Source organism: Heterodontus francisci, chromosome 16, assembly GCF_036365525.1.
Source record: "Heterodontus francisci isolate sHetFra1 chromosome 16, sHetFra1.hap1, whole genome shotgun sequence".
Classification (NCBI taxonomy): Eukaryota; Metazoa; Chordata; class Chondrichthyes; order Heterodontiformes; family Heterodontidae; genus Heterodontus; species Heterodontus francisci.
Genome location: NC_090386.1, coordinates 90,053,680 through 90,074,897, shown reverse-complemented (window position 1 = coordinate 90,074,897; position 21,218 = coordinate 90,053,680). Strand labels below are relative to the sequence as shown.

Sequence of the window (21,218 nt, the reverse complement as noted above, 5' to 3'; positions counted from 1 at the left end):
TTGAGGATACCGTCCATCGTGTTGTGTGGCACTATCACCGTGCTGAATGGGATAGATTTCGAACGGATCTAGCAATGCAAAACTGGACATCCATGAGCCGCTGTGGGCCATCAGCAGCAACAGAATTGTACTCAACTACAATCTGTAACCTCATGGCCCGGCATATTCCCCACTCTACGATAACCATCAAGCCAGGAGACCAACCCTGGTTCAATGAAGGGTGCAGTAGGGCATGCAAGGAGCAGCACCAGGCATACCTCAAAATGAAGTGTCAACCTGGTGAAGCTACAACCCAGGACTACTTGCATGCCAAACTGCATAAGCAGCATGCAATAGACAGAGCTAAGCAATCCCATAACCAACGGATCAGATCTAAGCTCTGCAGTCCTGCCACATCCAGTCGTGAATGGTGGTGGACAATAAAACAACGAACTGGAGGAGGTGGCTCCACAAATATCCCCATCCTCAATAATGGGGGAGCCCAGCACATCAGTGCGAAAGATAAGGCAGAAGCATTTGCAACAATCTTCAGCCAGAAGTGCCGAGTTGATGATCCATCTCAGCCCCCTCTTGAAGTCCCCAGCATTACAGATGCCAGACATCAGCCAATTCGATTCACTCCGCGTGATATCAAGTAACGACTGAAGGCACTGGATACTGCAAAAGCTATGGGTCCTGACAATATTCCGGCAATAGTATTGAATACCTGTGCTCCAGAACTTGCCGCATCCCTAGCCAAGCTGTTCCAGTATAGCTACAACACTGGCATCTACCCGGCAATGTGGAAAATTGCCCAGGTATGTCCTGTACACAAAAAGCACGACAAATCCAACCCGGCCAATTACCGCCCCATCAATCTACTGTCAATTATCAGTAAAGTGATGGAAGGTGTCATCAACAGTGCCATCAAGCAGCACTTGCTTAGCAATAACCTGCTCTGTGATGCTCAGTTTGGGTTCCGCCAGGGCCACTCAGCTCCTGGCCTCATTACAGCCTTGGTTCAAACATGGACAAAAGAGCTGAACTCAAGAGGTGAGGTGAGGTGAGAGTGACTGCCCTTGACATCAAGGCAGCATTTGACCCAGTATGGCATCAAGGAGCCCTAGCAAAATTGGAGTCAATGGGATTCGGGGGAAAACTCTCCGCTGGTTGGAGTCATACCTAGTGCAAAGGAAGATGGCTGTGGTTGTTGGAGGTCAATCATCTGAGCTCCAGGACATCACTGCAGGAGTTCCTCAGGATATTGTCCTCGGCCCAACCATCTTCAGCTGCTTCATCAATGACCTTCCTTCAATCATAAGGTCAGAAGTGGGGATGTTCGCTGATGATTGTACAATGTTCAGCACCATTCGCAACTCCTCAGATACTGAAGCAGTCTGTGTAGAAATGCAGCAAGACCTGGACAATATCCAGACTTGGGCTGATAAGTGGCACGTAACATTTGCGCCACACAAGTGCCAGGCAATAAACATCTCCAACAAGAGAGAATCTAACCATCTCCCCATGACATTCAATGGCATTACCATCGATGAATCCCCCACTATCAACATCCTAGGGGCTACCATTGACCAGAAACTGAATTGGAGTAGTCATATAAATACCATGGCTACAAGAGCAGGTCTGAGGCTCGGAATCCTGCGGTGAGTAACTCACCTCCTGACTCCCCAAAGCCTGTCCACCATCTACAAGGCACAAGTCAGGAGTCTGATGGAATACTCTCCACTTGCCTGGATGGGTGCAGCTCCAACAACACTCAAGTAGCTCGACACCATCCAGAACAAAGCAGCCTGCTTGATTGGCACACCATCCACAAATATTCACTCCCTTCACCACCAATGCACAGTGGCAGCAGTGTGTACCATCTACAAGATGCACTGCAGCAATGCACCAAGGCTCCTTAGACAGCACCTTCCAAACCCGCGACCTCTACCACTTCGAAGGACAAGAGCAGCAGATGCATAGGAACATCACCACCTGCAAGTTCCCCTCCAAGTCACACACCATTCTGACTTGGAACTATATCGCCGTTCCTTCACTGTCACTGGGTCAAAATCCTGGAACTTTCTTCCTAACAGCACTGTGGGTGTACCTACCTCACATGGACTGCAGCGGTTCAAGAAGGCAGCTTCTCAAGGGCAATTAGGGATGGGCAATAAATGCTGGCATAGCCAGTGATGCCCACATCCCATGAATGAATAAAATAATTGCTACACCATTGACTGCTTTGCCTTTCGCTGCCGTGGCCCTAAGCTCTGGAATACCCTCTCTAAACATCTCTTCAACTCTCTCCTCCTTTAACACGCTCATTAGAAGCCTACCTTTTTGTAACCTAACCATAGCCCTAACCCTACCTTTTGTCACCTCTCCTATTATCACTTTATGTGGCACAGTGTCAACTTTTGTCTGATAACACTCCTTTGAAGCACCTTCGGATGTTTTACCACATTAAAGGCATCATATAAATGCAAGCTGTTGTTGCTCTTCGAGCCATAGTCATAGAGTCATTCACAGCTAGAAGGAGACCATTTGGCCCATCGAGTCCATACTGTCCCTCCACGGAGCATTCCAGTCAGTCCCACTCCCCTGCTCAATCCCCATAGCCCTGCAAGTCTATTACCTTCAAGTGGCCATCTAGTTTCCTTTTGAAATCAGTGATTGTCTCCGCTTCCACCACCCTTGTCGGCAAAGACTTCCAGGTCATTACCACCCACTGCATAAAAAAGTTCTTCCTCGTATTCCCCCTGCATCTCTTGCCCAAAGCCTTCAATCTGTGTTCCCAGTCCTTGCACCATCAGTTAATGGGAAGTTTTTTATTGTCTAATTTATCTTGTAACAGCTTCAAAATCTTTATTTTATAACTACCTAAACAGCCAGAAGTGATAGATGGGTCCTCAGTTTAATGGCTCATCCAAAAGATGGCACCTCCAACAGTGCAGCACTCCCTCAGTACAGCACTGGAATGTAAGCCTAGATTTTGTTCTAAAATCTCTGGAGTGTGACTGTGAATTCACAACCTTCTGAACCAGAGGTAAGAGGCTGATGTATTGCTACATTATGTCAGTACTGCACTGAAGTGTCAGCTGAGATGACATGGTCAAATCTTGGGGTGGGGGCTTGACATCATGACTGTCTGAATCAGAGGCAAAAACTGTGAGCAGCCGTTAGTATGGGGCAGGATGACAACCGAGCTGCTGTTGATGTGTTGGAGTCTGTGTAGGGTGGAGCTGGAGAAGTTGTTTAATAAATGACCAATTAATATACAGTCTTAAATTTCAGCAACATACATCTATTATGAGTTATGTTATTTGTCCATCTACTGTAGGGGGCAATTCTTATAGTGAATCATTAATTTATAATGCAGACTGATTAGATTGCAAACTGAAGATTTCTCAATAAATTGCAGATGTAATCATTAATCCAGCATACATGTAAACACATCAATAACATGGGGCACATGCGCTGTCTGTATTTACACTGTTCTCTTTACAAAGAAACGTGAGACACAAACAGAATGAAACTATTCTAGTGATGATCTGCGCTGGTGGGCCAGTGCCTGTGAGGTTCTGGGATAATGGATTTGAAGCCAATCCTGAGTGATGGGAACTTTAAAACAAATGCAACATAATGCGGGAAACCCGAAATGAAAAAAATGCTGGGAACTCTCAGCAGGTTAGGTAGTGCCTGTAGAGGGGTTAGCACTGCTGGCTGACATACACTTGCTCTCAGTTAAGCAATGCCTCGAACTTGAATTCCTCATCCTCGTTTTCAAATCCCTCCATGGCCTCGCCCCTCCCTATCTCTGCAATCTCTGCCAGCCCTACAACCTTGCGTGAACTCCAGGACAAAGCAGCATACACCCCCATCCACCACCTTGAACATTCACTCCCTCCACCACCAGTGCACAGTGGCAGCAGTGTGTATCATCGACAAGATGCATTGCAAAAACTCATCAAGGCGCCTTTCAAACCCGCAACCTCGACCATCTAGAAGGACAAGGGAGCAGACACATGGGAACACCATCACCTGCAAGTTCCTCTCCAAGCCATCCTGGCCTGGAACTATATCGCCATTCCTTCACCATCACTGGGTTCATAGAAGGGACAAAGCAGACCCGTCATCCTCTCTTCCAGAAAGAGCCAATAGCAAAGAGGCTCAAGTTGTGGAGCAGCTTCTTACACACTGTCCAGCCCCTAGATTGTAACCCTCACAGCTGCCGCCTTGCTGATTTTTAGTTTAGTTTAGTTTAGTTTAGAGATACAGCACTGAAACAGGCCGTTCGGCCCACCGAGTCTGTGCCGACCATCAACCACCCATTTATACTAATCCTACACGAATTCCATATTCCTACCACATCCCCACCTGTCCCTATATATTTCCCTACCATCTACCTATACTAGGGGCAATTTATAATGGCCAATTTACCTGCCAACCTGCAAGTCTTTGGCATGTGGGAGGAAACCGGAGCACCCAGTGGAAACCCACGCGGACACAGGGAGAACTTGCAAACTCCACACAGGCAGTACCCAGAATTGAACCCGGGTCGCTGGAGCTGTGAGGCTGCGATGCTAACCACTGCGCCACTGTGCCGCCCTGCGCCACACGAGTTGTCTAATGACCCATCAGCAGCCAATGAAACATGGCCTATCTGGCTGAGTCTCAATCGTCTCATGACTGGGTTTAGCTGCTGCAAAGCCCTTATGCAGAGGTGGGGATATAGTCAAACGAATTCTGTCGACTGTGACTGCCGACAGGCATCCCAAATGGTGAAACATCTCCTGCAATGCCCTCTACTACCAGAGCCGCACATCCTTAAAGCTCCGAAGGTCTTCAGCTCCCGAACCAGACCCTGCGTGGCACAGTGGCAAGGGAAGGTTTAGCAACATGACGATGGCTGGGTCAAAATCCTGGAACTCCCTTTCTAACAGCACTGTGGGTGTCCCTACACCACATGGACTGCAGCGGTTCAAGAAGACAGCTCACCACCAAGGGCAATTAGGGATGGGCAATAAATGCTAACATTGCCAGCGATCCTCACATCCCATGAACAAATAAAAAAAACTCTGCATTCCTCGAATTCTGGCCTCTGGAGCATCCCTAATTTTAATTGTTCCACCACTGGCGGCCTTGCCTTCAGCTGCCTGGGTCTTAAGCTCTGGAATTCCGTGCCTAAATCTCTCCACCTCTCTCTCCACCTTTAAGACACTTTTCATAATACAAGCTTTTGGTCATCTGCCCTAATATTTCCTTATTTGACTCAGTGACAAATTTTCTTTTATAATCTTCCTGTGAAGTGCCTTGGGCCGTTTTATTACATTTAAAGGTTTATATAAATGCAAGTTATTTGCAGGGCACAATCAATAATATCAATGCGAATGGGCTGGGGAATGGGTTTGTTGAGACTGTACGTTTGATTTGGTGAGCCTTGTGTATGGGACGAGTCTCCTAATAATATCTGGCCTGCCCGCCCACCTCCTGGTATCTGGTTGAACCTGTCTCTGAAACAAGGTGCTATTTTTCCCTTATGTTCTCTCGCCAATAGTTCTGTGTTGCATCGAGAAGAGGGAGGATGTTGCAATAGGCAGCCCAGTCATCGACAGCCAGCTCAGAGTGAGAGTGAAAGCGTAAAGCGGTGTAATAATTCAGCAGGATTACAGCAGAGTCACATCATACTCCTGTCTGCTCGCTGGACAGAGAGACACTCACTCACACAGAAAGGACCTCACCGAGATCTCAGCCTCTAAAACCAGGGAAAGCAGCAAAGAGAGAGAGAGAAACATTTCATCAGCCTCAAACTCTATGGGAGAGAGCTGGAGAAAGATACTGCTGAATACGCTTAGTTCGAGAGTTTAATGATTCTGGGTTACAAGGGTTCGAATTTTGTAAATAAGTTATTTTTCGAGGAATTACAAGTAATTATTTTTTCCCCACCTCTCTGAAAAGCACCTGGAACTTTATATTATAGATCACAACGTTGGCGGATGATGGGAGATAAGGCGCTTTGTTGCTAAGATCCGATTGTAGCCAGCGTTCGGTTTCAGGTCACTTTCGGGGCTCCTAAGAAACCACACGTGGGGAATTCTGAGCTGTTAACGGAGAGAAGGAAGGAAAGAAAGCGACATCAATATCTGCCGAGCCCGCGATCGTTAACCTTCCTGAAAGAGAACGGAAACGTCTCAGATCCTTGGAGATTCCTTTGTTGCTGGGAATTTCTAATCGAAACCACTCGGGTGAATTCCCCCCCCCCCCCACCCTTTTGTAACGAAACAAAACCTTAGGTAAGTTTTTTCATAATTAAAAAAGTGTTGTGAAACTCATAAGTTTAATGGTTATGATTCAACCGTGTTTTTTTTTATAATCGAGGTGTTTACTATTTTCTTTGTCTTGTTCGACTTTCCTCTCCCCACTTTTTTGGGTGTTGAGAAATTGTGGTGATTAAACTTACAAATACTTGACACAACTCTCCCCCCCCCCCTCCCCGAGTTTGTGTTTTAAAGTTTATGACAGAAAAGTAGCCCTTTGTCTAGAGTTTTAACGTCACAAACTTTTTCCTTCCTTTCTCTAACGGTTTTCATTTTTTGGAGTTCTGGATGAGCATTTGTTAACTTTTATATTCTATTCTATTTTATATTCGCGTGTGCTTTTAATCGGCCGCTTCGATGTTTTATTTGACTCAATTGTGGGTGTTTTTTTTTTCTTTGAGTTATTGCGTGTCCTGGGGCTCCCCTCCCTCCGGAGCGAAGTTGAGCGCTGTGTTCATGTAGAGTTCCGACGATACCTGAAATTTCTGTGCGTTACACTGCGCTCTTCAGAAACACAGCCCCCAGCCATATGGAGACTCATCACTGCCCCGCCACAACCCACCCTCCTATGTGTTCAGGGATGGTTGAGAATAGTTTAACGGAAATCAAGACTTTTGAGATGTTTCAGGATGATTGAAGTAAGGTAGCGAGAGAGAAACTATTTTCTCTGGTGGGGGTGTCCAGAACAAAGGGGACACAACCTTAAAATTAGAGCCAGGCCGTTCAAGGGTGATGTCAGGAAGCACTTCTTCACACAAAGGGTAGTGGAAATCTGGAACACTGTGCCCTAAAAAGCTGTTGACGCTGGGGATCAGTTGAAACTTTCAAGACACAATGTCATTAATTTCAGTTACAGGTCACAAGTTTTCACATATAGGTGGCCCCATGTAGATTAACAGGCAATGATGGAGGGGTGGAGAAATACCAGAGAAAACCCATTCTTCCCTTAGAACATAGGAACAGGAGGCCATTCAGCCCCTCAAGCCTGTTGGGCCATTCAATTAGATCATGACTGATTTGTATCTTCACTCCATCTACCCGCTTTGGTTTCATCACCCTCGATACCTTTGACCTAACCAAATTCTGGGTTTTCTCTAGCTTTGAGTTTTCAGTGCAGGCTTGGTGTGATCCTTAAACCAAGCTGCCCCCTCCTTTTACCTACATGCCCGTTTTCCTTTCCCACCCTCTTTGGGAATAAAACATCCCTCATAGGAGCATTATCAGACAGATGTTTGACACCGAGATATATAAGGAGATATTGGACAGGTGGCCAAAGGCTTGGTCACAGTTGAAGTTTAAGGAGTGACTTAAAGAAGCAGAGAGAGGTAGAGAGGTTAGTGCCGAGGCAACTGAAGGCATGGCCCCCCGTAGTGGAGCAATTAAAATCAGGATGCTCGAGGCCAGAATTGGAGGAGCCGAGAGATCTCGTGGAGTCTTGGGGTCAAGCAGGTTTCAGAGATAGGGAGGGTTAAGGGCATGGAGGACATCGGTCTAAACCCCTTTCCAGCTCACAGTTCATCTTGCAGGAAAAAACAAGTCACTGCCATTAGGTGTGTGACATGTTTCTGCGATAATGAAATAATTTCTTTTTCCATGCTCTGAATAGTGTTGAGCTTATTAAATATTAATGGAAGTGCTGTGCATAAGCACAAACAGTGATACAGTCAGTGCCATTCAAAGATGAGGTGTGTACTTGAGCTCCTAGCACTGGCAATCTGATTGGCAGGTCAGTGATTTGTTCCCTGACCTTGACTGTTTGATTCATCCTGAATGTGATTGATCCGTTGCCGCCTGTTTCATGAGGCTGCCGAGAGCCAGAGTTGCGTTTACCGGTTTGTACTACAGGGGGGTTGATGAAGCGGTGAATCTGGATGGATGTATGTGTGTTTGTTTTTTTGTGGGATTGGGGAAGAGCAGAGTTTGACCTGTGTGTGTGGTGTTGGTAGGGTTTGAAGAGGTGTCCCTTCAATGGAGGGGGTGGTTACTGGATGAAGTTCTGGAGTTGTGAGCATCACTCCTGATCAGTCTGTTACAGCGTATGCCTTCACTTTACCCCAGCACCATCTACTGTATTAATGTGGCATTTTCACTCCACACACCGTATTCAATGGCATCTAAACAGTACTCTGGTTAGTTTTGTGTCGTGGACCCATACCTGCTAGAATCTAGATTTTAGGCTCATTTCACAATGGGCCCTCTTGACTTAAGACTCCACACACTCCCTCACCTTAAGGGATGCAGAATTGCAATTTCCAAACCAGGTGATTGTGAACCTAACAATTGTGGAGGCTCCAGCTGTTCTCCAGTCTTTGTCTTTCACAACCCTTATCAACTAAAATGGTGGTGGTTACATGGGAACTCCCTTAAGTATATAAAATATTAATTTAAAAAGATACAAAATACAAGTTGAAATGTGATGCAGGGTGGAGTTGGGCTCGCTCTTCGATTAACTGTCAGGATTGGATGATTGTTACACAAACTAGGAATGTATTGCCTAGAATTTAGGTTATGGGGTGATTTGATCCATGTTTCACAAGATATTAAGGAGAAGTGATAGGGTAGTTACAAATTATTTCTGCTATTTGGGGAGTTTAGGACTAGGGGGCCTAGTCTAAAATTTAGAGCCAGGCTTTTCAGGAGTGAAATTGGGAAACACTTCTACACAAAGGATGGTAGAAGCTTGGAACTCTTCTCTACTAATGGCAATTGATGCTAGTTCGATTGCTAATTTTAAATCTGAGATTGGTAGATTTTTCTTAAGCAAAGGTATTAAGAGATGTGGGGAAAGACAGGTATATGGAGTTAGGTCACAAATCAGCCCTGATCTCATTGATGGTGGAACAGGCTTGAGATGATCAGAGGAGTTGATAGGGTAGACGGAGAGAAACTATTTCCTCTGCTGGGGAGAGTCCAAAACAAGGAGGCATAATCTTGGAATTAGGGCCAGGCCGTTCAGGGATGATGTCAGGAAGCACTTCTTCACATAAAGGGTTGTGGAAATCTGGAACTCTCGCCCCCAAAAAGCTGTTGAAGCTGGAGGGTCATTTGAAAATTCCATAACTGAAGATTGATAGATTTTTATTGTCAAGGGTATTAAGGTATATGGAACCAAGGTGGGTAGATGGGAGTTGTGATATAGGTCAGTCATGATCTAATTAAATAGCAGCACAGGCAGGAGGGCTGAATGGCCTCCTCCTGTTCCTGTGAAAGTAACTATCGGACCATTTTATATAAGAAGCCATTTTGTAAAGCCTGTCCATTTTCTTCCCCCAGATCCTTATGAGTGTGAACGCCCAGAGATCGTTGCCCTCGCTCCCCACCAGGCTGAAGAGGTTAGACTTCGATGATGCTGATGACCCCGACCTTCCCAAGTGTAAGCGGGCCCGTTTGAGCCAGCTCTCCATACCAGCCTTATCTCCGTGCCTCGGCTCACCGTCCCCCACACCCTCCTCCTCCAATGACGACAACAGTGTGTCCCGTATCGGACCTTATCTCCTGCTCAATCCCACAGAGGCGAATAATTGCTACAGAGCCATCCACACCCACACGGAACAGGAATACATTTGCAAGGTACGATTATTAATGTTAGCAGGAGGGGGCTGTTGCTCACTGGGTAGTTGACCCATGTTTTACACACTGTCCTGTGGAGCAGACAGGGACCCGGTTCCATTCCTGGCCTCAGGACCCCAGACCATGGAGGGGAAGGGGGATGGACAATGGCCTCAGGACCCCAGACCATGGAGGGGAAGGGGGATGGACAATGGCCTCAGGACCCCAGACATTAGGAGTGGATGAAAATTGGCCTCGGGGGGAGGGCCCAGGCCATACGAGGGGAGAGTTTTCAGGAGAGGACATGAAAGTCTCTGCACTAGGTGTTCACTTCTGCCTGTTGACTCCAGCTCAACCTTTCAGCACAGCTTCCAACTACAAACCACAGCTTAATTACTGATGCGAATATTTCTTGTAAATGGTCATTTCCTGTGACCTGTGGTGTAACAGATTAAACAAATCCTGCGCTGCCACTTGGCTTTTCATATCTTTTTTTTAAATTCTCCCCCTTTCAATAAATGTAGCTTTCCCACACAAGTTTACTTTCCTCTTGCTGCTTTCCCTCTCCAGTCACCCACTTCCAAATCTCTCCATCTGGGAGAACAGAGAGATTATTCTTCTCCAATCTCTCTGGTGTTCTCATGTGAACCTCTGGGAAGCGCATGAGAATGGGAACCAGCCTCTGCTCCCTTACCTTGTCTCCTTCCTTTACCTGGCAGTGAAAACCACAATTGTTTGTGTGTGTGTGTGTATTGGCACCATGGGGCTATGACCTCACCAAGCAGCGAGTTCAGGAGCTGATGCCAGGGGTTTTGCAAACTGTTTCCAAAAGAAACTGGATAGTCATTTACCTGCCTGGCTTTTTCTGTGTAACTTGTCAGTCTGTAGTTTTTCCCACTTTGGCTTGAAGCAGGATATAACCTAATCACATAGAGCAGACGGTGTGCATGTGCTAAAGCCTATTTTTAGGAACAGATGAGTGGGGTAGCATCATTGTCTTCAGTTGCCTGGGCCCTAAGCTGTATAATTCCCTCCCCAAACCTCTCTCCCTTTAAGACACTCCTTTAAAACTGACCTGTTTGACCAAGCTTTTGGTCACCTGTCCTGTTATCTCCTGACACGGCTCGGTGTCAGAGTTTTATCTGATTTATGTTACTGCAAAGAGCTTTGAGAATGTTAAGTGCAACTTGTTGCTGTGGTCTTCACCGGCTTTCCTCCTCTGTGTGTTGCAGGTGTTTGCGATGAAACGCTATAGCGAGGTGATTGCACCCTATGCCCGCCTGCTGCCTCACCCGCACGTGGGACAGATGGCCGAAGTGATTGCGGGAGACCGCAAGGCCTACGTGCTTTTCCAGCGCGGCCACGGCGACATGCACTCGTACGTGCGGACATGCAAGAGGCTCCGTGAGGAAGAGGCTGCCACCCTCTTCAGGCAGATGGCACAGGCAGTGGCACACTGTCACGACCACGGGATTGTACTCCGAGACCTCAAGCTGAGGAAATTCGTCTTTGCCAACAGAGAGAGGTGAGTTTTGAGAGTGGGGGAGCAGGCTCGGAACCATGTAAGAAACATCGCTGAACAAAACTTTGTGCTTCAGGTGTGGCGGGGGAGGGTGTGTGTGTGTGCGCCCTTTCAACTCTTAAGACCTCTACTTGCACCCAAGGTGGACGTAAAAGATCCCATGGGACTATTTTTGAAGGTGAGCAGAGGGGAGTTCTCCCTCGTGTCCCGGCCACTATGCATCCCTTGACCAATACCACTTTTTTAAAAAATGATCTTTTTATCTCACTGCTGTTTCTGGGATATTGAGGTGCGCAATTTTGATAGTCACTGTTGTAATGTAGGGAAATGTGGCAATCAGCCAATGAATAGTGCTTAATTGGCTGTAAAGTGCCTTGGGATGCTCCGAGGTTGGGTACGGCACTATATAAATTCAAGTCTTTTTATTTTGAGCTCGGACAAGTTAGGGTGGAGACCTTTTTCCTACTGATTAACAGCCTAGACCTCAAGCTGGCATCTTGGTGGGCCTATTGCCTCAGTGGAGGGACGACACAAAGGATCGAGGAGAGGGAGAGAGGCGGGGGGAGATGGAGAGAGGGTGAGCGAGCGAGCAGAAAGGGGTCAAAAGTAGAATAAAATTGCACAAAAAGAACGGAGTGATAAAGACTGCTTCATGAGCTTGTGTGTAACGGAATCTACTGATAGCGCTCAGTGTTGAGGGGTGATTCTGTGATGTGATGCTCCCAGCAGAAAGACTGTTGAAAATCTTGGGTCAGTGACCCATGATTGAGAATCGGGGTAAGTTCTGCAAAGATGCACTCCCTGTCAGTGCCCTCCCTCTTCTCGCAGTGCCACATCGCACAATCACCCGCTTTGGTGTATTGTGGCAATCTGAACCACTTCTTTTTCCTCCACATTCTCCACCCCCTTTAATTTGCTTTTGATTAAATCGTTCCAGAAGTTGTTGGCATTAAAGTTAGTAAACTTGCTGTTGGTTGAACATCTTGTTTTCACCCACAACCTTGAGCTGATGGATCTATATTAAAATTTATTTTTCGAAAACACGTTGATCAGCCAGATAGTTTTGAGTTGAAGTTGTCAGCATTGAAATGTAATGTAATTGGACTTCTTACTTCAGTCACTTTGTGAGTAGTGCAGTATAGCCGCAGAACTGTAATGAAATGTCTAACATCTTTACATTGCCACCGCATGTTCAATATCAAAAGAAAATACTGATTACTGGAACTCGCCTTGAACATCTGAAAATGCTCCCAGCTGAGGAATTATTTTTAAAGTGCAGTCACTGTTGTTAAGTAGGCAAACGCAGCAGTTAATTTGTGCACAGGAAGATCCACAAACACCAATGAAATAAACAACTTGTTTTCGTGGCACTGGTTGAGGGATAAATGTTGTCCTGGACACTGGAGAAGAACTCCCCTGCTGTTCTTCGAATAATGCCTTGGGATCTTTTACATCTACCTACGACAGTTGGGGCCTCGGTTTAATGTCTCATCTGAAAGATGGCACCTCCGACAGTGCAGCGCTCCCTCAGTACTGCACGGGCAGTGCCAGCCTAGATGTGCTCGAGTCTCTCGGGTAGGGCTTGAACCCAGAAATTTCTGATTCACGGGCAAGAGAATGTTACCCACTCAGCCAGGGCAAATCATTTGTTTCAGATGGAAAGTTAAAAGGAAACGGACCATTCATCCCAGCCAGCTCACATTGATGTTTACCTTCTAGACCAGAAAACTGTCTGATTCACATTTAGTCATCTTCTTCCCTCATCCATCTATCCAGTCTAATCTGAAATATTGACCTTGACTCTGCCTCAGTCAATAACTCTGGAAGTGAATTCCACAGCTTCTCAGTAAAGAGGTATCACTTGTTCTCTTAAATTTAACCTTGTATCTATGTACAAGGTCACAGGAGCAGCCTGCACAGCAGCACTGCTCTCTGAGGTGTATAGATCTTTTAAGAAGCATTCTGGCAATTATTGCAACTTTTAACATGCCTTTCTGTAATTTTCAATAAAATTTAAACAGGGTAATTTGCTTGCAACAAGAGAAAAGTAAGTACTGAAAAATATCACTGCCCTAATGCTTCAGTTATAAAAATCACTGTGTAGCTCAAATGGAGTTCTTTTTAAAAGGTTTTATTTTTTTTATAGAGGTCTAAACTAATGTTTAAAAGCACATCGTCTAAATAGTGTCTTTTTGTCTTTCAGAAACAAACTGAGGCTTGAAAATCTGGATGATGCCTGTGTCCTGAAGGGAGAGGACGATTCCTTGATGGATAAGCATGGCTGTCCTGCTTACGTGGGGCCAGAAATCCTTAACACCAAACAGTCGTATTCGGGGAAAGCTGCAGATGTCTGGAGCCTGGGAGTGGTCCTTTATACCATGCTGGTGGGACGCTACCCTTTCCAGGATACAGAGCCCGCTGCCCTCTTCAGCAAGATCCGGCGAGGTTTCTACACCGTCCCGGACAACATTTCCCCCAAAGCCAAGTGCCTTATCCGGTGCCTCCTGCGGCGGAACCCATCTGATAGATTAACAGCCAACGAAATCTTGGATCATCCCTGGTTCAGCTCCAATTTCAATGTACCATTCAATTGCAGCTCAGGACCATTAACCGACCAGTTGGTCCCAGATTGTTACAAAGAGGACACAGACCATTTGTAGGAATTTTTACAATTTACAAAAAAAATGTATTTTGAAAAGGTAAAGGTTAACGTTGTGTGCCTTATCTGTGAATTGGACAGTGTCTTTAAACTTCTGCATCCTTCCTCATTGAGGTGGTCTGAAGTGAAAGCCTGCGAGATTGGGGTGGCAGATTGTGCCCAGTAACCAGGGGTCTGGGGTTTCCTGACTGAAGATGGCACCTCATGCTTTAATGGTTTTGGGGGGGGGGGGGGGGGGCGGTTGGGAGGTGTATTCCTCATCAGTCAGTCAGTGTTTGCGATGTGACGTGATGGTGTGTCTTTGGACAGTGGGATGGTCAACCCAGTCTGGGGACTCCTACCCCCACCACAATCAGCCTTCCAAACCTCTCGGAAGTCCACTCTAGACTCTTCCCCATAGAGAATGGAAGAGAACCTCTAGTTGGCTTATTTGTAGCTGGAGGTTGTTGACAGCAATAACAGCAAAACCAGGATTACCTCGAAACTGAGAGACTATGATGGAGATTAGCTATCGTGAGGGAAGAGGCGTGGGAAGCAATGCCTGACTATATCTGCGGACGCCTGATCGATTCTTCCGCTATCTGCCCTATGATGGGATGTAATCATTATTCTGTACTGATAGCTGGTTGATTTTTATGGCCCCTTGCCCATGACTTACTCTTCCTTAAATCTGGGGACCAAAGGGCTTAATAATGTTGCCTTTTGACGGTGGGGGGTGAGAGAAAAAGTAATGTACTTGACAAGAATTTTGTGGTGATTTGCTCTAAATTGGGTAGTGCAGCTCATCCAATATTGCCTCTGTACAATAACTCTCTCATCTTCACCTAAATCTGTAGGAACACTAGAATTTGGTGGATTCTGCTACTTAAACCAAAAGCTCCTAGCCTAGCCCCATTGTACAAAACTGAAGGATTGTTTCTTTTCTTAATGGTGCTTTTGAGGAATGCATAAAGGTCAGCAACGCAGAGTCTGGTCTGAACTGTATCTTTCCTTATCACCTACTTCCTTTCACTCTCTCCCCCCCACCCCCCCACCCTCCCCCAAACCCTGGGAGAGTACTGATCTAGAACTGACTAATACAGTGTAAATTCAGGCTGTGCAGTGTGACAGCTTTCTCTTAACAAGAGATTGCTGTTCCAAGAAGCTGATGTGCACCTCTTGATACTTGATTACATTTAATGCCTCTTCAGTGTTTACAGACTGTGGAACAAATGGATTTCATGGTTCCTGATTGACTTGTAGCATGGGATAGCCTGATACTTGGCACTGAAAGGACTGGATTCAAACTCAACAGTTAAATACAATGTATATATTTTGTCCAAAAACTCAGTGCATGTTTTTGCCTGACAGTGTTAGACTGCATCCCCTTGGTGATCTAAAACCATTTAAAATAGCAGGGGGGGGAGGGATGGTGTGCTGTCCACATGCCCCTTGTACACGTGGACAACATAGGGGCCACGTCTGGATGGCACATGTCTGTCTCTTATGTGGAAGCAGTGAGACCACACAGTTGGTGCCTTGTGTGGCCTCTCTTTAGTCAAACGTGTCCTATGCTCTGCTAAACGCAAGACCAACCTTTCTCCAAGGGATCAATGCATTACTTCTATGTTTCCAAATAAAAGGTGGGCAATTCTTGTTGCGTTGATGCTTTGCCAGGATCTGCGGCTAATGATTCCGCCAGTAATGACTTACCGCAGCTAACATGCCAATTCAATAGCCCATCAGTTACTGTGCCTTTAGTATCTGTTAGCGAATCCTATTCCCCACTAACTCTGTACCGTAACGCGGCTAAAATCCACGAAAGTAAAGTTCTTTGTCTCTTCGGCAGGTGCTAGTTCTCTTGTGCTTTTGTACAGGATTGTACAGGACTGTATCTAAGATACTGAATGACAAGTTGATGTAAATATGTTTGATAACCCATGCAGCAGCACGAACACTACATTTGAGTTATTGCATGTATGTATTGATTGTATATTTGTCAATTTCAATTAAAAGCAATTGTATTTTTTGTTTAGTGTTAATTTTTGAATCACACAACTCCTATTTCACATTATTGCAGTGCTTGGTCATGTAATAAGTGAATGCTATATCATTTTTTTAAAAAGTCAAACAAGGCACACAACACCAACAGATAGATCTTTGAAATTCCGCAAGTTAAAATGGGAAGTGGAAAATTGCTGAGGTATGCCCGGTCTTCAGAGCAGTACAAATCCAATCCAGCCAATTAACGCTCCATCAGTCCACACTCAGTCATTAACGCAGTGATGGAAGGTGTCAGCGACAGTGTTATCAAGTGGCACTTACCAATAACCGATTCACCGATGCTCATTTTGACTTCCGCCAGGGCCACTCGCCTCTAGAACTCATTATAGTCTGGGTCCGCACATGGACTAAAGAGCTGAATTCCTGAGGTGAGAGTAACTGCCCTTGACATAATGGCAGCATTTGACTGAGTGAAGCTTCATGGAAGCCTAGTAAAATTGAAGTTAATATGGGGGAGGGGGGAGCTCTCCAGTGCTTAAGAGTTACAGCTAAGAAAAAGGAAGATGGTTGTGGTTGTTGGAGACCATTCCTCTTAGCCCCAGGATATCACTGTAGGAGCTCCTCAAGGTAGTGTCCGAGGCCCAACCATCTTCAGCTGCTTCACCAATGACCTTCCATCATAAAGTCAGAAGTGGGAATGTTTGCTGATGAGTGCACTGTTCAGTATGATTCACAATTCCCAATGAAAGGAGTCCGTGCTCACATTCAACAAGGCGTGGACGACATTCAGGCTGGAGCTGATAAGTGGCAAGTAACATTTGTGCCCCACAAGTGCCTAGCAAAGACCATCTCCAAGAGAGAGTATAACTGCCTCCCCTTGATATTCAATGGCATTACCATCACTGAAACCCCACTATCAACATACTGGGGCTCACTATTGACCAAAACTTAACTGAAGCAGCCACATAAATACTGTGGTTACAGTAGCAGGTCAGAGGCTGGAAATTCTACAGTGAGTAGCTCACCAGCTGACTCCCCAAAGCTGTTCCACCATCTACAAGGCACAAGTTAGGAGTGTGATGGGAAACTCTCCACTTGCCTGGTTGGGTGCAGCTCCAACAACACTCAAGAAGCTGCACACCATCCAGGACAAAGCAGCCCACTTGATTGGCACCCCATCCACCACCAGCGAATGTGTATCATCTACAAGATGAACTGTAGCAACTTGTCAATTCTCCTTCAACAACATCTTCCAAACCTGTGAACCTCTACCGCCTCTAATAAGGGCAGCACACTTGGGAACACCACCACCTGGAAGTTCCCCTCCAAGCCACACACCATACTGACTTGGAACTTGACTGTCATTCCTTCACTATCGTCGGGTCAAAGTCCTGCAACTTCCTCCCTAACAGCACTGTGGGTGTACCTACATCACACAGACTGCAGCAGTTCAAGAAGGCAGCTCACCACCACCTTCTCAAGGGAAATTACGGATTGGCAATAAATGCTGGCCTTGCCAGCAATGCCCACATCCAAAGACTGAATATTGGAAAGGGTGACAGTGAGTTGACAGCACGTCTTACATCTCTCCCAGTTTTGTATTTCTATTGCTGTCAACGGGAGAGATGTAAACACATGCTGCCGATTAGCTTTACATTATCGCACTCAAAGATCCACCACACCCTACCACCCCCAAGACTGATAATGATAGAACAGAAGATGCATGTGAGCAATCGTATCTGGTGCAGTTGACAAGTATTAAAATCAGGAGATTCAAACTTTCCCGACTCCAGGAAGCTTTGGTGTTTGACTGGGTGACTCCCTAAAATACAGGATCTGCTGATTTTAACTGCAAACGTGGGTCAAGGTGACCACCACTGGTATGCTGTGGCTCCCATGGTCTCATCTCCAACACCCTTCCTGCAGAAGTCCTTGAGTGTGGTATTTCCTCCCGGACTGGTGGACATCCAACCTGAAACTTCCTTTTTGAATCCCTCCAGTCTGATTTCTCCCCCTGCCCTGAAACATTGGTGCTTTGTGACACCCCTTAGTCTCTAAGAACGCAAGTCTGTGACACAATCTCCAACGGACATCAAAAAGGATTTTAAATAAACCATTTGCAAGAGATAAAGGGCTTACCTAACGGCCGGAATTTTACGGTTCCCCAACCAGTGGGCTGGTGGTGGGTGGGTGTGAAGATGAGTGGGAGGTGGTTGGGGGGGCCGTTCCTGACCCCCTCAAGCCCCGCTGCAATTTTACATGGGGCGATGGCAGCGAGAAACGGTCCGCCCTCCCCAAGTCAATCAAGGCCCTTAAGTGGCCAATTAACTGCCACTTAAGGGCCTCCTCACACCGCCGCGGGTATTTTACCCACCAAGAGTAGCGGCAAAGCCCCCAACAATACTGCCAGGTAAAACCTGGCGACCTTCTTGCGGGCTGGGGGGAGCCCTCCTGATCGGGCACCCTGTACCCCACGGAGCGCCGCCCCCGACTGCCTCCACCGCACAATACTGCCTCAAGGAGGTGGAACTCCTGCCCAAGACCAACTAAGGGCCTGGGGAGCGAAAAATCCGGTCTGGCTCCGCAGGCCCGGTGGAGGCAGGCCCGTTCCCAACTTTTCGGCCGCTGGGCGGGGCCTCCCACCCAATGTTAAATTCCGGCCAACAAGTCAGCTTCATTTGCATAAAGGCTTTATTACAGGGTTAAAAGACACCTTTCCAAATCTCTCAAAATGAACAGGAGTAGGCCATTCAGTCCCTTGAGTTTGTCCCACCATTCAAGCCCAATTCATTCGCCAAAACAGAACAGTACTCCAAATGGAGTGCCTAGAAGGACAAGGGGAGCAGAATCACGGGAACACCACCACCTGCAAGTGGTGGCACGACTGACACATTCCAAGGTCCAGGACCAAGTGCTGAGGGCGCACTAAAGCTTGGGGCAGCCACTACAAAGGCTCAATGGGGAAAGACCACTGTGTAAGGTCCTCCCACCAAAGTGAACTGAGGGGCGGAACTGAGGGGCTGGACCCATGGGAAACCCCTCGGGCTGTATTCACCAGATATGGGTTTGCTGTAAAATGTACATGGCATGTAAAATGGAATGGAAGGGTTGTGAGACAACTCTCTCCTGTATTGAAGAAAACTGATTTCCTTTGCACTTTTTGGACTGTCAACTTGGTGCTGTTTTGAACTGTTTTAGAGAGAGAGAGATACAGCACTGAAACAGGCCCTTCAGCCCACCGAGTCTGTGCCAACCAATAACCACCCATTAATACAATCCTACATTAATCCCATATTCCCTACCACCTACCTACACTAGGGGCAATTTTACAATGGCCAATTTACCTAGCAACCTACAAGTCTTTGGCTGTGGGAGGAAACCGGAGCACCTGGCGGAAACCCACGCAGTCACAGGGAGAACTTGCCAAATCTGCACAGGCAGCACCCAGAACTGAACCCAGGTCGCTAGAGCTGTGAGGCTGCGGTGCTAACCACTGCGCCACTATGAATTTTATAATGTATTGTTTTACAGATTTTTATGAATAAAGTATAAAGAAAAAAAAAACACCTGCAAGTTCCCCTTCAAGCCACACACCATCCTGACTTGGAACTATATTGCCATTCCTTCGCTGTTGCTGAGGCAAAATCCTGGAACTCCCTTCCTAACAGCACTGTGGGTGTACCGACAGCCCAAGGACTGCAGCGGTTCACGAAGGCAGCTCACCACCAACTTCTCAAGCGCAATTAGCCAGCAACGCCCCATGAATGAATAAAAAGAAGTGTTTGGCACATATCCCTGAGCAAGAGAAGGCAGAATGGGGGACAATATAACCTACTTGCTCGAGCATCCTATCTGTTGCTGATTGTCTTCCTACCTTCTTACTTACCTCTTTGACTATGCTTTTGGTCACCTGTCCTAATATCTCATGTGGCTCAACATAAGATTTTGTTTGATAATATCCCAGTGAAGTGCCTTGAGATGTTTTACTATGTTAAAGATGCTATATACCATGCAAACCCTTTAGAAAATCACAGCATCTTAAAGCACAGGAGGCGGCAATTGGTCCCACTGAGCCTCTGCCAGCTCTTTGTCTTCGCATAAACGGCGTCATGCTCTTAGCCTCCTTGCTATTTTTAGGAACTCACTGGATTTGCACATTAATTCCCCATCAAACTCACTGCAGAAAGTTAAATCTGGTAATTAAGAGCTTAAGTACCTTTATACTGACGTGCTAATTGTTATTGCAATGCCCATCAACCTTTCCCGCTCAGATTGGAAATAAGTTAGAGTCCAAACTCATTCTTGCATGCAGTCAATTGGTGTCGAGAGATTTTAATAATCTATAATTTTTTTTCTTACTTTTCCTGTCTTTTTCCCTCTCTCAATCTAATCTTGCTTTCCTTCTCTGTCGTTCCTCTGTTTCTTTCTTGATCCCCAAATCTCATGGGTTAATGTGACAGACTGTCGTTCACTCAGGTCCCAGATGCCCCATTGCCCTCACGGTACAATTAAAGCAAGTTATGGTGCAAAATCCGTGGCAAGCAATGGCGCAGTGATGTACTGCAATACCACCACCTGGTGGTTGAACGCAACTCAGATGTCAGGATTTATTACAGCAAAATTAGCATCACACAGAAATTAAAATTTTAAACACTTTCCTTCGCTCACTTTGCCACTTTTGTTCGTATTTTCTTTTGCCTATTTTTTCCCTCCTTTCTGCTTCTTCACGAGGTGAAGGTTTTAAAAGTTCGAGGTCAACCCACCGCCTCCCCACGTGCCCTGGTATTTATTGTTCACTTAAGCCTCAACAGTGACGGTCACTGACCTATTAAACTACAGCAGGCATCAAAAGCAAGCCCAATCCCGTTCTTATCCAATGTCTACACTCAGTAGGGAGGGTAATCAGGAGTGGGAAATTGAAATTATTTGCACAGTGCAACTGCTGCCCCAGCTTAATTAGTTAATAGCATCGGACCTGTGACCATTCAAGACACCATTTTTAAGGGCTGCGTTTGCTGACAACGCAATCACTAGGTGGTGCTGTATTCGCAAATGTAGCCTCCTGCACTGAAATGTCATTGTCTGCAATGTTTTTGGCAGCTACCAGTGGTAAAGATGGCGCTGCTCAATTTATCACAAAAACAAATGAAATCCAAATGCACACAGTGGTTGTGAATGCTGCCTCCATCCCAGCCACACCAGTACC

The 21,218-nt window shown here is 46.2% G+C and overlaps 1 protein-coding gene across 1 annotated transcript; it reads left to right on the top strand.

Moving 5' to 3' along the window:
- The first annotated feature begins 5,546 nt into the window (after positions 1-5,546).
- trib3 (tribbles pseudokinase 3) lies at positions 5,547-16,037 on the top strand. The gene is made up of 4 exons (XM_068048622.1): positions 5,547-6,275; positions 9,573-9,869; positions 11,081-11,373; positions 13,574-16,037. The coding sequence occupies exons 2-4, from the start codon at positions 9,579-9,581 to the stop codon at positions 14,028-14,030; spliced, it is 1,041 nt and encodes a 346-aa protein (XP_067904723.1). The 5' UTR covers positions 5,547-6,275; positions 9,573-9,578; the 3' UTR covers positions 14,031-16,037.
- The last annotated feature ends 5,181 nt before the right edge of the window (positions 16,038-21,218 follow it).